Source organism: Monodelphis domestica, chromosome 2 (genome assembly GCF_027887165.1).
Source record: "Monodelphis domestica isolate mMonDom1 chromosome 2, mMonDom1.pri, whole genome shotgun sequence".
NCBI classification, from domain to species: domain Eukaryota; kingdom Metazoa; phylum Chordata; class Mammalia; order Didelphimorphia; family Didelphidae; genus Monodelphis; species Monodelphis domestica.
The window spans coordinates 104,258,838-104,271,823 of NC_077228.1; the positions used below are offsets into that span (position 1 = coordinate 104,258,838).

The window sequence follows — 12,986 nt, forward strand, 5'->3', positions numbered from 1 at the left end:
GGCCAAGGGGAGCCCAAGGAGGGGAAGCCAGCTCAGGCACTGGAACAGCTGTGGGGCAGGTCCCCCCTCTTCTCTTCAACCAAGGCTGGGTCTGAACTCCAAGGTAGAGGCACCCTCTGACCCCAAGCAGCCTGGCACTTTGCCTGTGCTGGCTTCTGTTTTAATCTGCTCAAGTCTGGGTGAGTGGAAGAAGCATTCCTGTAAAGGGACCCCCCAAATCCAGGGTTGGTTTAGAAAAGGTTCAGGGAATAGAGAGGAAAGACCTCTAATTGAGCAGCTGATAGGAAGGGGACAGCCCTTCATTCCATTGTTCTCTAGTCCTCCATCCTACCTACCCCAAAGAACAAAATAAAAAGAGTGTGGGCTTCTGGGAAGCCTCATGGCTCAAGGGATAGAGAATCAGGCCTGGAGATGAGAGGTCCTGGGTTCAAATGCGGCCTCAGATACTTCCTAGCTGTGTGACCTTGGGTAAGTCACTTAACCCTCCATTGCCTGGTTCTGACCTCTCTTCTGCCTTGGAACAGATACACAATATTCTAAGAAGGAAAGTAAGAGTTGGGCTTGTTTGTTTTTTTGGTTGTTGTTGCTTTTTAAGAAAAAAAAGAATGTGGGCTTCCATTCCAACAAGAAATGTTGAGATTAGAGATAGGGATAAACTTCCTAGCCAAAGATATGAATATATAAGAGTTGGGGGGGGGGGCAGTGATTAATGGACTTCCTTCTCTGAACATCCTATTGAGAACTAGAAATAACCTCATCTGGTCTAGACCAAAGGCCAGACACCCAGGCCATGATCTCAGAGTCCTAAGCAGGGCTAAATCAGGACTTCTAGGCAGCTCCCCTTCCCTAACTCCTGGAAGGCGACTCCTACTCTCCCCTTCTGCCTCCCGTTGAGGATATTGTGAAGAGAGATGATATCAGAGGAAGAGTCTTCTGGAGGGAGCCTGTAATTATCTGTCTGCAGCTGCGGGGCTGGGGGAGGGGAGGCAAGGGAGGCGGGGCGCGGGGTGGAGGTGGGAGATGCTCTGAGATTAGAAACCCTGCGCAGGGCATGACGGGGTGACAGTGCTCATGGCCAGGCATCAGATAGATGAGAAAGCCGCGGCTCCTCAGCTCATGCCACATTCCTCAGTCCAATCTGTTTTAGATTTCCAATAGTACCAGGTAAATGCTGGGGGTGGGAAAGTAGCTTCTCAGGGATGCTCAGGAAATATTGTTAAATAGCTGCACTAGAGCTGTCCAACTATGGACCAGCCTGCCTCGTGAGAGCTGCTTTGGAAATGTTCTGAGAGCGGCAGCCAGCAGAGTGGCTCAGTGGATGGAGAACTAGGGCTGGAGACAGGAGGTCCCAGATTCAAATGTGACCTCAGATACTTCCTAGCTGTGTGACCCTGGACAAGTCACTTAACCTTTAATTGCCTGGCCAAAGGATCCACTGGAGAAAGAGATGGCAAATCACTCCAGTATTCTTGCCAAGAAAGCCCCATGGATAGTTGTGGTGCATGGGACCATGAAGAGTGGGACAACAATAATACTCCACGAATGGGGTAGATAGTCGGACTAAGTGACCGACAAGGTGACTTTCAGACCAGGTTCTAAGTATCCCAGGTGTGGTCAGGGACCAGAGCGAGATGTAAGGATTCCGAGGGAGGTCCCTGGTACCCATCAGCCCCAGAGAGGAAGCCTTGGAGGCCACATTGTCAGGATTCAGAAGAGTCTGTCTGGCATTTACGCTGAGCTGAAGCAGGTGACTCAGCCCAGTGACTTCTCCCATTCCTGCTCAGCTCCACGAAAAACAGGGATTGGGTCAGCCTTCTCCCCCCACCCACATCCAGAGCATGCGCATAGTCTGGCTTCCCCAGCTCCAGGCGCTTCCTCACCTCCCCCAGACTTCCAGCTGTCCTGCCATCAAAGAAGTGCCTGCCAGGAATACAGAGGCCCCAGGACCCCAGAGCTCAGGCTCATTATTTGGGGGGTTTCCAGGTTGGACCCATCTAAGGAAGTGGACTGGGTTGGGGAGGGGGTTTAGCTTTTAGCTCTTTGTGACATTTTAAACAGCAATTTAAAAAAATCCTTACCTTCTGTCTTTAGAATCATTACAAGTATCTGTTCCAAAGCAGAAGAATGGTAAGGGTTAGGCAACAGGGCTTAAGGGACTTGCCCAGGGTCACCCAGATAGGAAGGGTCTGAGGTCACATTTGAACCCAGGACCTCCCCTATCCAGGCCTGGCTCTCTATCCATGGAGCCACCTAACTACCCCTTTAAACAACATTTTTAAAAATATGAAATAGGTTTCTATTGAGGGCTAATTGGCAGAGTGGTGTGGCACTTGGTGAGCCTGGCTTCTCTCTCTCTCTCTCTCTCTCTCTCTCTCTCTCTCTCTCTCTCTCTCTCTCTCTCTCTCTCTCTCTCTCTCTCTCTCTCTCTCTCTCTCTCTCTCTCTCTCTCTCTCTCTCTCTCTCTCTCTCTCTCTCTCTCTCTTTCTCTCTCTCTCTCTCTCTCTCTCTCTCTCTCTCTCTCTCTCTCTCTCTCTCTCTCTCTCTCTCGTGAATCCCTGCTTCCCTGATGTTTCCTTCCCATAGAGGAAACAGGTTCATAGATGGAAGCAGTTTCTGAGTGTCCTTGGCTGAAACAAGTTCCCAAAGGGAGCCCACCCTGGCCCCAGAGCTGAACATCCTCTGTGGGAACAGATAGAAAAGGGTGGCACCACTAAGAAGGGGCAAGAAGATTCAGTAGGGAGAGGGAGATTGAAGAGAAGAGAAGGGGAGGAAGGAAGAAGGGCAAGAGTAGAAAGAATGAGGGAAGCTGGGAGGAAAGGGTTAAGAATCCACACCTAAGGATTTGAGTCCTTACTTCCCATGCTCCCATCTTCCTCTGGGTCCAGTGACATACTGGAGGGTATGGCCAGATAGAGCCATGAAATGCCAGCTTCAGCCCAGGTCACCAGCTCTCCTCCCATGACCATAGATGGGGAAATGTGTTCTCCCTGATCATTCCTGTTCAGGTTCCCTGATTCCCTCTTCATCTTCATCCCCCAGAATATCAGAACTAAGTTCTCCCATGTTCCTTCTCTGGACCAAGCTAGCAGAGAACTGAGAGGGCAGGAGTAGAGCCAAACACTGGCTGGAACTCCTGTGTATGATTCTCCTGGTGGTGGTGGGATGAGGTAGGGAGCAGCAGCTCCTCCTTCCCTTTAGAGATATGTGGCCACTTCCACAAAGAGCTCAGAAATTCAGGAAGATTCCAGAGGAAGCTGTTACCCTTCCACCTAATGCTCCTCTCCCAGGTGCCCCATTCTTCACCATCTCTCCAGTCTAAATTTTGTTCTATCTGAACAAGCCTGCTCCCCTAGTTCACCCCTACCTGCTTCAGAAGCTCCAACATACATTTATTGAGTCTTCTTTAGTGCAGGAAAGGCTTGGGCCTCTGGGAGATGCCCAGATAAGAAATCTTATGGGCCTCATGGTCTAGAAGCTTCCCAAAGGCAAAGACCTTAGCTTCTTTGTAAAGGATGCTCTCTGCATACATTAGTCTTTCAACTAAGGTTTTTCAGGGATTGATTCCCTGTTTTCCCCATCCCCAGCCAGAATGATAAGAAATGAGTCATTTGTAACTCTGCCCTTTTCTGATCTATCAGTGTCTGACACCATGATCCTTTGGGCTTCTTTTGTAATGAAGGATTTCCTCATTGGTTTGAGCTCCCAGGGGGCTGACACTGTTGAGACTTAAAAGTGTATTGATAGATAGTCCCCTAGGACTCATGATGAAAAATGTCATCCGCCTCCTGGGCAAGACAAATGTATTATATGGCTATCTTCCACATCAAAGGAGGCAAGGGCGTGGTGGCCCCACAATCTAGAAAATCCTCCTAAAATTCTTTGACACCCCCCCCCACCAGCAAAGAATTTAGAAGAATTCTGAATTTTTTTAATGGTGTGTTTACAGTACCTTACTGCAAACTTGGAATTAACTATGAATTTTTTTAAACCCTTACCTTCTGCCTTATAATCAATACTACATACTTGTTCCAAGGCAGAAGAGTGGTAAGGGCTAGGAAATGGGGGTCAAGTGACTTGCCCAGGGTCACACAGCTAAGAAGAGCCTGAGGTCAAATTTGAACCCAGGACCTCCTGTCTCTAGGGCTGGCTCTCAATCCACTGCGAGCTACCCAGCTGCCCCCTTAACTATGCATTTCTGAGTTTCCAGACTTTTTCCTCTGTCATCTCATGGCCTTCTTGTGTCATATATGGCTTCTGCAGAACTCCCCAAAGATTCCCATTTAATTTTTTTTAAAACCCTTACCTTCTGTCTTAGAATCAATACTGTATATTGGTTTCAAGGCAGAAGATTGGTAAGGGCTAGGCAATGGGGGTTAAGTGACTTGCCCAGGGTCACATAGCTGGGAAGTGTCTGAAGCTAGATTTGAACCTAGGACCTCCCCCCTCTAGGCCTGGCTCTCAATCCACTGAGCCACCCCGCTGCCCCCTATCTCATTTAATTTCTTATGCCAACTCATCATGTATCAAAACCTACCTCAATAGGGAAAGTTTTGATGTGGAAAAGATAACTGTATTTCACTTTCTTTCTTCATTAACTTTTTTTTGGTCCGAGGTCTCTGCCACAAAATGAATAACATGGGCAAATGTTTGCTATTATATCAGATTGCTTGCAGACTCAGAGAAGGGGAGGTAAAGAGTGAGGGAGAGAATTTAGGTCAAATGTTTTTAAAAGAAGGTTAAAATTTGTTTTTATAAGTAATTGAGGGAAAATAAAATGTTATTTTAATGGAAATTTGTTATTTAATTAATTAATTTAGATTATTTTTCCATGGTTACATGATTCATGTTCTTTCCCTTCCCTTCCTCCCTACCTCCCAGAGCCAACTAGCAATTCCTCTGGGTTTTACATGTGTCATTGATCAAGACCTATTTCCATATTATGAATAAAATATTATTTTTAAAAAGTGTATTAATGACATTACATACTATTACATTATGGATATTATTGATTATATGCAAGTTGGGAGATAGGACTATCTACCCTATTACTGGACCCTAGTATCAGCCACCCATCTGCCATCATCACTAGTACAAACAATAGAGTACCAAAGGGCTGTAGGTTAGGGGCAATTTAGTAGAATAAAAAGGTCACTGGACTTGGAATGAGAAACCCTGGTTTTGGGTCCCTCCTCCAGTGGTTTGATGGTTATATCACTTCTTAAGACCCCGTTGTCTCATCTTTGTTGCTGTTGTTGTTCAGTTGTGTCCAACTCTTCATGAGATATAAAATAAGCACAGTGCTGGGCTTGGAGTCAGGAAGACCTAAGTTCAAAACTAGCCTCAGACACTTCTTACTAGCTGTATGACCTGGGGAAGCCATTATATACTTTATATACCTTAGTCTCCTCATTTGTCAAATGAGCTGGAGAAGGAAACCACCAACCACTCCAGTATCTTTGCCAAGAAAACCCCAAATGGGGTCATAGAGAGTCACCACGACTGAACAACAACAAAATATAAACAGTCAACATGCATTTATTGTTTGTGAAATGTTTTCTACATGCCAGACACCATGACAAGTGCACTGGATGCAAAGAAAGGTTAAAAACAAAGCCCCTGCCCTCCAAGAGCTCACACTCTAATAGGGGAGATAACATACAAACAGATTGAAAATGAAGGAGAATCTCCAAGGGAAGGGCATTAGGCATTGGAAGGGGGGGGAGATAACTAGAAAGACTCCCCCTTCCTCTCACTCCCATCAGAAGTTTGAGTTTGAGTTGTGGGTTTTTTTTTAAACCCTTACCTTTTGTTTTAGAATTGTTACAAATATTGGTCCCAAGGCAGAAGAGAGGCAATTGGGGAATACTGAGATAGTGGGTAAGGGTTTTAAAAAAAGATCAAAGAAGTTGGGGACTTAAGAAATTGCAAAGGGAGATCTTTTTTTTAAGGTACTTTATTTTACCATGTAATAACAATTTTCCACATAAGTGTTCTGAAGTTATCTGATCCAAATTGTCTCCCTCCCTGTGATCCCTCCCATCTCCAGGAAATGGTAAGCAACCTGACCTGGGTAATACATGCAAAATCATGCAAAACACATTTCCCATACTGTTCATTTTTTGTAAGAGAATAATCATATAAAAACAAAAGCCCAAATAAATTAAAGTGAAAAATGGTAGGCTTTGATCTGTATTCCTTTTTTAATTGAAATTTTTCATTTAATTAATTAATTTAAAATATTTTTCCATGATTACATGATTCATATTCTTTCCCTCCCCTCCCACCCCTGTAGCTGATGCGCAATTCCACTGGCTTTTACTTGTGTCATTGATCAAGACCTATTTCCCCATTATTGAGAATTACACTAGGGTGATCATTTAGAGTCTATATCCCCAGCCAGATCCCCATCAACTCATGTGATCAAGCAGTTGTTTTCTTCTGTGTTTCCTTTGCTCTGTATTTTGACACCAACAGTTCTTTCTAGAACCAGGTAGACGGCATTCTTTGTCATAATTCCTTCAGAACTGTCTTGTTTGAGAGTAGCTAAGTGTTTCACAGTTGATCATCATACAATATTACTGTTGCTGTGTACAATGTTTTCCTGGTTCTGCTTATTTCACTCTGCATCAGTCCATGAAGGTCTTTCCAGCTCTTTCTGAAATCATCCTGTTCATTATTTCTTATAACACAACACTATTTCATCACCATCTTATTTGTTCAGCCATTCCCCGATGGATGGCCATCTGCTCAGTTTCCAAGGGCCCCTACAAATAGCTTCATACAAGTAGGTCCTCCCCCCCCCTGCCCCTTTTTGAGGGAGATCATCTTTAACTATAGGAATTAGGAAAGGCTTCCTGGAGTAGGTGGTGGCTGAGCTTAATAATGAAGACCTGTACAACAAAGATAATGACAGCTGATTTTTTGTAACTTTTAGCTTCTGTCTTAGAATCACCTTTATAGTGTCATGGTTCCAAGTCAAAAGAGAGGTAAGGGTTAGGCAATGGGGTTAAAAGTGACTTGCCCAGGGTCCCACAGCTGGGACTAGTGTCTGAGGCCAGATTTGAACCCAGAAGGTCCAATCTGTTGGTCTGGCTCTATCCACTGAGCCACCCAGCTACCCCAAAGCTGATATTGATCAAGTACTTTTAAGACTGGCCAAGGGCTCAACATACATTGTCTCATTTGATCCTCACAAAAAAAATGGTGCACTGATGGTCTTGAAAAATTCAAAGTCAGATGGAGACATAAGCTATGATTAGAATTCCTGCTGTTAGAGACACTCCTCCAAAAGATGTAGTTTGAAAAGACTACATAACTGAAAAGTACCACTAATCCCATTGCCCAAAGTACAGCCAACCCTAAGGCAAGTCCCAGCATTGTATCCACTCTGTGGGCACAGGGGTGGGGGCAGGGCCCTGTCTTAGGAAGCCAATGCAGCTGGCACAGAAACAGGGCCCTGTGAGGGCAGGGTGACACAATGCAGCTCTGAGTGGCCTCTCAATGGACGTCTGTGTTCTCGGGCTCTGTGGAGGGGGCCATCCCCCCAGCCCCTTCTGTCCACTTCTCTCTGGGCCCCTCCTCGCGAGGGACTCTCAGTAACCAGGGCAGCCTCTCCTCAAGGCTGGCACATCAACCTGAACGGTCCGAGATGGCCCGGGGTCTGGGATCTCTGGCGCTCTCCTCGATGCCCATGGCCAGGTGAGGCAGGGCTGGGGGGCGTCGCTGGGATCCTCGGGGAAGCGCACAGTAGGCAGAGGAAGCGGGAGCCACGCTTGCTCAGCCCGACCCAAAAGCGTAGGGGATGCTCAGTGCCAAGGTCCACGCGGGGAAGCGCCCAGTGGGGGCCCCTAGTGAGTGGTTATTCGCTGGGGCCAGTAGCACCAAGCCGGCAGGGGTAGAGTTACCCAGGCTGGCTGGGATGCCTGCTTAGTCCCTCCCCTAGAGGGGGCGGGAGCAGGAGCAGGAGCTGGAGCTGCCGCCCGCCCGCCAGCCAGCCGCACGCCTACCCGCCGGGGTCCCAGCCCTACCACAGCTCCCGCGACTCCGGCTCCCGTTGGGTCGGCTTCCTCTTTCCCTCCGCCATCTCCCCCGTGGCCACCCCAGCCCTGCCTTTGCCCCTGTCCTTGCCCCCAGTTATGTCTCCTCCGGGGCTGCCCTGGGCCCCAGCGCAGCAGCTCGCTGGAATATTGTTCTTCAGCCTGTTGGCTCCTCTGGGTAAGGGGGTGGTTTGGGGACGGACCGGCTCAGGGTGGGGGAGGAAGAGAGAGTGATGGGGTGGGGGACTGTAGGACCCGGAGGGAGCTCCCGAAGGAGGACACCGCAGAGGGGCCAGGGGAAAGCCCCAAGAACGTGGGCCCTGGGGACTGGATTTCCGGAGGAGGGAAAGGGTGATGAGGCAGGACCCCAGATTGGACGCCTGGAAAGTGGGCACGGGGTCAGATGCCGGGGAGTGAGAGCCCATTGGCAGGAGCGGCGAGGGGGAGGGGGAGGTGAGTGGCTGCCAGGAGTCCAGTAGGGACTGGTATCCACAAGCCGTTAGAAGGAGGAGGCTGGGAAAGGGGCAAGCATGGTGCCCACTGGGTCCCTACTGTGTTCTTAGTGTTGGCAGATGAAGACTGCCTGTGGTATCTGGATGGGAACGGCTCGTGGCATCCCGGGTTTGACTGTGAAGCCTCCTTCTGCTGTGGGACCTGCTACCACCGTTTCTGCTGCAGAGATCTCTCCAGAATCATCACGGAGAGGCAGCAAAAGCACTGCCTGGCCTTTAGGTGTGAGCCCTTAGCCCCGGCCCTTTTCCTCCCAGCCCCCTCCCTTCCTCCTTCCTCTGTCTCTTTCTTCTCCTGTGACCCTGCCCCTCCTGACTCTTCACACACACAGGCCATTCTTTTGCTTCTTCCCCCTCCTTAGCTTGGTAATCACAGCTAATGGTTAGTGTCTGGCCTGCAAACTGCTCTCCTGGGTTCCCTCCGGCTGCATATAGGGCCTGAGGCTTGACCTGGTCTGGGTTTCTTTATTTCCTCCCCCTGAGCCCTATTGTTTGTTTGCTTATTCCTGCCCCAAAGATTCCCTGGAGAGCTAAATTAGCGGTGGAACCCAGGGAGAAGCTTTATCATGTATGCAGGAATGAAGTAAATGCAAAAAGTCTGTGAACACTTTGGGGCTGGACCATCCATGCTCTCTTCCTCAGGCTCTCTGCAGCTCCCAAGAGCCATGGGACACCAAGGGCAGTGGAGCCAGAAAAGTCACCCCAGAAAACTACAAGTCCCAGGATGCCCACTTGGTCTCCCAGATATCTGCTGGCTCACCATGGTGGGGACACTAGGCTCCTCTCTGGGGAAGAGCCTCAGAATAGGCCCCTTCCCTTCTGACCTTAGGGCCTCCCCCACCTTCCCCAGGGGCTCTTCCATGACATATAGCCATCCACTAGGGCTAGAGCAGAACACAGTGTGTTGGACCCTATAAGCTTTTTTTTTTTCAAAAGCCCGTACCTTCCTCAGAGAATCAGTACTATGTATTGGTTCCAAGTCAAAAGAGAGGTAAGGGCTAGGCAATATGGGTTGTGACTTGACCAGGGTCACACAGCTAGGAAGTGTCTGAGGTCAAATTTGAATCCAGGACCTTCTGTCTCTAGACTGGAATCTCTAGTTCATTATGGCTACAGGATAGCATCCATCCAAGCGTCCTGGCTCCTTCCTCTATGGGCTGGAGGTTGACAGGGTGTTCCTGTGCCCATAGCCCCAAGACTATCGCCGGTATTGCCTCAGCTGTGATCCTGTTCATTGCCGTGGTAGTCACCACCATCTGCTGCTTCCTCTGCTCCTGCTGTTACCTCTACCGCCGACGCCAGCAGCTTCGCACGCCCTTAGAAGGTACTTAGGGGGGTGCTGGGATACGGAGTGGGCTGGTTGGACGTGAATGTGTGTGCACCAAACTTGGAATCACTGGGAGCTTTGCTGTGGGGTATGAGTGAGCATTCTTCTTTGTGGATGTCATAGAGTTGAATGACAACTAGGGGACGGTAGCCAGGGTGGTTGGATGGCGGCCGCTCTGGAGGATGTCCTCATATCACGGAGTTGGAGCTCGGAGGTCATCTAGTCCAACCCCTCATTTTACAAACGAGGAAACAGCCTCAGAGAAGTTGTGGCTTGTTCAGGATCACATAGTTGGTTAAGTCAACAAGGCAGGATTTGAATTCAGGTCTTCTGATTCTAAGGCTCTACCTATTATACCATTCTGCCTGTGGTGACATTTTGCTTTTTTTTTTAAACCTTCCATCTTACAATCAATACTGTTTATTGGTTCCAAGCCAGAAGAGTGGTAAGGGCTAGGCAATGGGGGTGAAGTGACTTACCCAGGGCCACACAGCTAGGAAGTAGCTGAGGCCAGATTTGATCCTAGGACTTCCCTTCTCTAGGTCTGACTCTCAATCCACTGAGCCACCAAATATATTTACCCTGGCAGGTAGGAAGTATGATACTGCTGAGATGGTTTTGGGGTAGGGAGCACTGTGAGTGGGAAGGGCTGGGGGACTCACCCCTGAGGCAGCTGTGCTGGAGTTTGTGATTCCAATCCTTTGAGCTTTTGCTCTCCCTGTCCCAGCTGGGTATTCCCCAGGTGGCCTATTCTCAAGCCCGAGGTCTCTGAAATCTGAGCCCCCTCCAGGAATTGTGCCCTCCCTGCCTTAGGGAACAGAAAGGAGTGTGGTGCTGTAAACTGATCTGTAGCAGTGAGTGTCTGAAGCCTGCCCACCCATTCCTTGTCTCTAGATCAGCTTCTGGAAGCCGAGGGGCTGAGAGAGGAGAGAAGCTTGGGGGATAGCAATCCTGCCGCCTGCCCAGCCACGGTGGCGCAGGAATACCATGACAGTGCTGACCCGGGTTCATTTGAAACAGAGGGGCCCTGATCCTACCCTGGACCAAATGACTGCTCTTCCCTGGCACTCGCCTACAAACCAAGGGGTTCAGATGGGATAATCTTTTAAAATTCCTCTCCCTGCTTACAAGCTTATTCACTGTCAACAAGTATTCATTCTGTGCTCATTTGGTGCTGAGAGTTTAATGTCTGTCCTTTGCTTCCCTAGTTCAAGAGATCCCAATGACAGGCTTCCCCATCCAGCCGATGTACCCGTATCCTCAGGATCCAAAAGCTGGCCCCGCACCCCCCCAGCCAGGCTTCGTGTACCCACCCAGTGGTCCTGCCCCCCAGTATCCTATGTACCCAGCTGGTCCCCCAGTCTACAATCCTGCAGGTGAGAAGCACAAAGCCCCTGGGTTGTCTTCCGTCACAGTGCCCCCAGTCCCTGCTTGGACATCTTCCAGACTGCCTTCTTCAACCCTAAGTTGTTGGTCCCCTTCGCACAAGCCTTGAAGCTGTCCATCCGCATTTCAGCCCGTCTTAGCCTTTCTCACATCCTTCCCCCAACCTGCTAAGAGGCGTTGGTCATGTTTTCCAGTTATGCTCACTAATTCCATTCCTTTTCCTTTTCAGCTCCTCCTCCCTACATGCCATCACAGTCCACTTACCCTGGGGCCTGAGGAAGCAGTCCGGTATTTCTGCAGTCTTCCCTCCAGGCAGCACTGTTCTGAGGCAGACCCTAATTTCTCCACCTTGTTCCATTGGTGGGAGAGGATCATGCAGAAGGACCTATCCATGGACATTGAGCATCATACCAAGTGGACAGATACATTGATTTGGGATAGGCTCCCTGACGGCATGGAACAGTCATGGGACACCTATTGGGAAGGGACTTTGGGGCTAGGGAGATGGTGGCATTATTTTTAACATGGGAAGAAAGATAGGAAGTGTTGAGAAGGAAAGCGTGGTGGATGAGGGCACACCCTGTGCCCTGGTAAGTAGTGCCCTCCAGCAGGCCACCTTCAGGAGGGTTGTTGCTTACCCACGTTTGCTGCTCTTTCAACTATCACAACCCATCAGAGTGGAAGTGGAAGAGGGCCACGCCTATGGGTCACCAATCATCCTCTTCTCCCTTCCTTCCCACTACTGCCCCACAAATCAGGGCTCTCCCCCCAGATTAAACCTGTAAATAGGTAATACGTCTAAATCCTGCCTTCAGAATCCTTGTGCGTGTGTTGGCACAGGTCCTCGGCTATCGAGCACATGACCCAACTCTCTCCCCAACTTTGGTCTGTCCACCCTCTGTAAGTACCTAAAAATTGTGCCTTCTCCTTCCACTTTTCCCAATTTGGCTGGGTATATATTAGCCTCACATTCCCAGGGATCAGGTGTGTCTCCAAACAGAGACAGGCTAATGCCTTGATCTCCAGTGTTGGTATAAAACTCACCCATTGGGCAACCTGGCACCAGACCCAGCTTTAGTGGCCAACAGAAAGAGGAACAGCTTGGACCCGACTGAGGCAGAGGAGGGCATAAAACCACTCTCTGCTTGTTCCTCAGGTTATGGGGATGCAGCTACTGCTGGCTGGGAAGAAAGGTTGCTCTGTGGTTATAGGGATGCCTCATTTAGGGGGAGGAGAAGAGAGGGGAGACTCCAGAGCTTTTTTCACTCCGGTTTGCTTATCATTTTCCTAGAATAATATGAGGGTGGGTTCTGTTAGGAATCTAAGTTGGCAAAGGAAGCTCAGAATCCAGAAGCAGAAACCCAAGTATCAGAGACTTAAAAGATCATGGCTTTCATTGGTCAATCCCTAAGATTCCATTCATTGCTGTTGCCAGTGTCCTTTTTCCAGGTGGTCCACAAAGGCATCTTTCTCTAAGCAGATTTGTTGTTATTTAGTCTTGTCAAACCCCATTTGTAGTTTTTCTTAGCAAAGACACTGGAGTGGTTTGACAGCTCATTTTACATTTTACAGATGAGGAAACTGAGGCAAACAAGGTACAGTGACTTGTCCAGGGTCACACAGCTACTGAGTTTTTGAGGCCAAATTTGAATTCAGGTCTTCCTGACACACCAGGTCCAGCACACCACTGTACTGCCTAGCTCAGCTTTTGAGCCCCTAAACAGGCAG

At 49.0% G+C, this 12,986-nt stretch overlaps 1 protein-coding gene across 1 annotated transcript; it reads left to right on the forward strand.

Annotated features, from left to right (window-relative positions):
- The first annotated feature begins 7,674 nt into the window (after positions 1–7,674).
- Positions 7,675–12,061, forward strand: SHISA4 (shisa family member 4). The gene is made up of 5 exons (XM_007481137.3): positions 7,675–8,214; positions 8,600–8,768; positions 9,736–9,869; positions 11,081–11,248; positions 11,488–12,061. Exons 1-5 carry the CDS (start codon positions 8,136–8,138, stop codon positions 11,532–11,534), a joined length of 597 nt encoding a protein of 198 aa, XP_007481199.1. The 5' UTR covers positions 7,675–8,135; the 3' UTR covers positions 11,535–12,061.
- Positions 12,062–12,986: the final 925 nt, after the last annotated feature.

Coding starts and splice junctions, on each gene's coding strand:
- SHISA4 (XM_007481137.3), top strand. CDS start 8,136: ATGTCTCCTCCGGGGCTGCCCTGGGCCCCAGCGCAGCAGCTCGCTGGA. Junction 8,215..8,599: donor CAGCCTGTTGGCTCCTCTGG/GTAAGGGGGTGG, acceptor CTGTGTTCTTAG/TGTTGGCAGATGAAGACTGC. Junction 11,249..11,487: donor CCCAGTCTACAATCCTGCAG/GTGAGAAGCACA, acceptor TTTCCTTTTCAG/CTCCTCCTCCCTACATGCCA.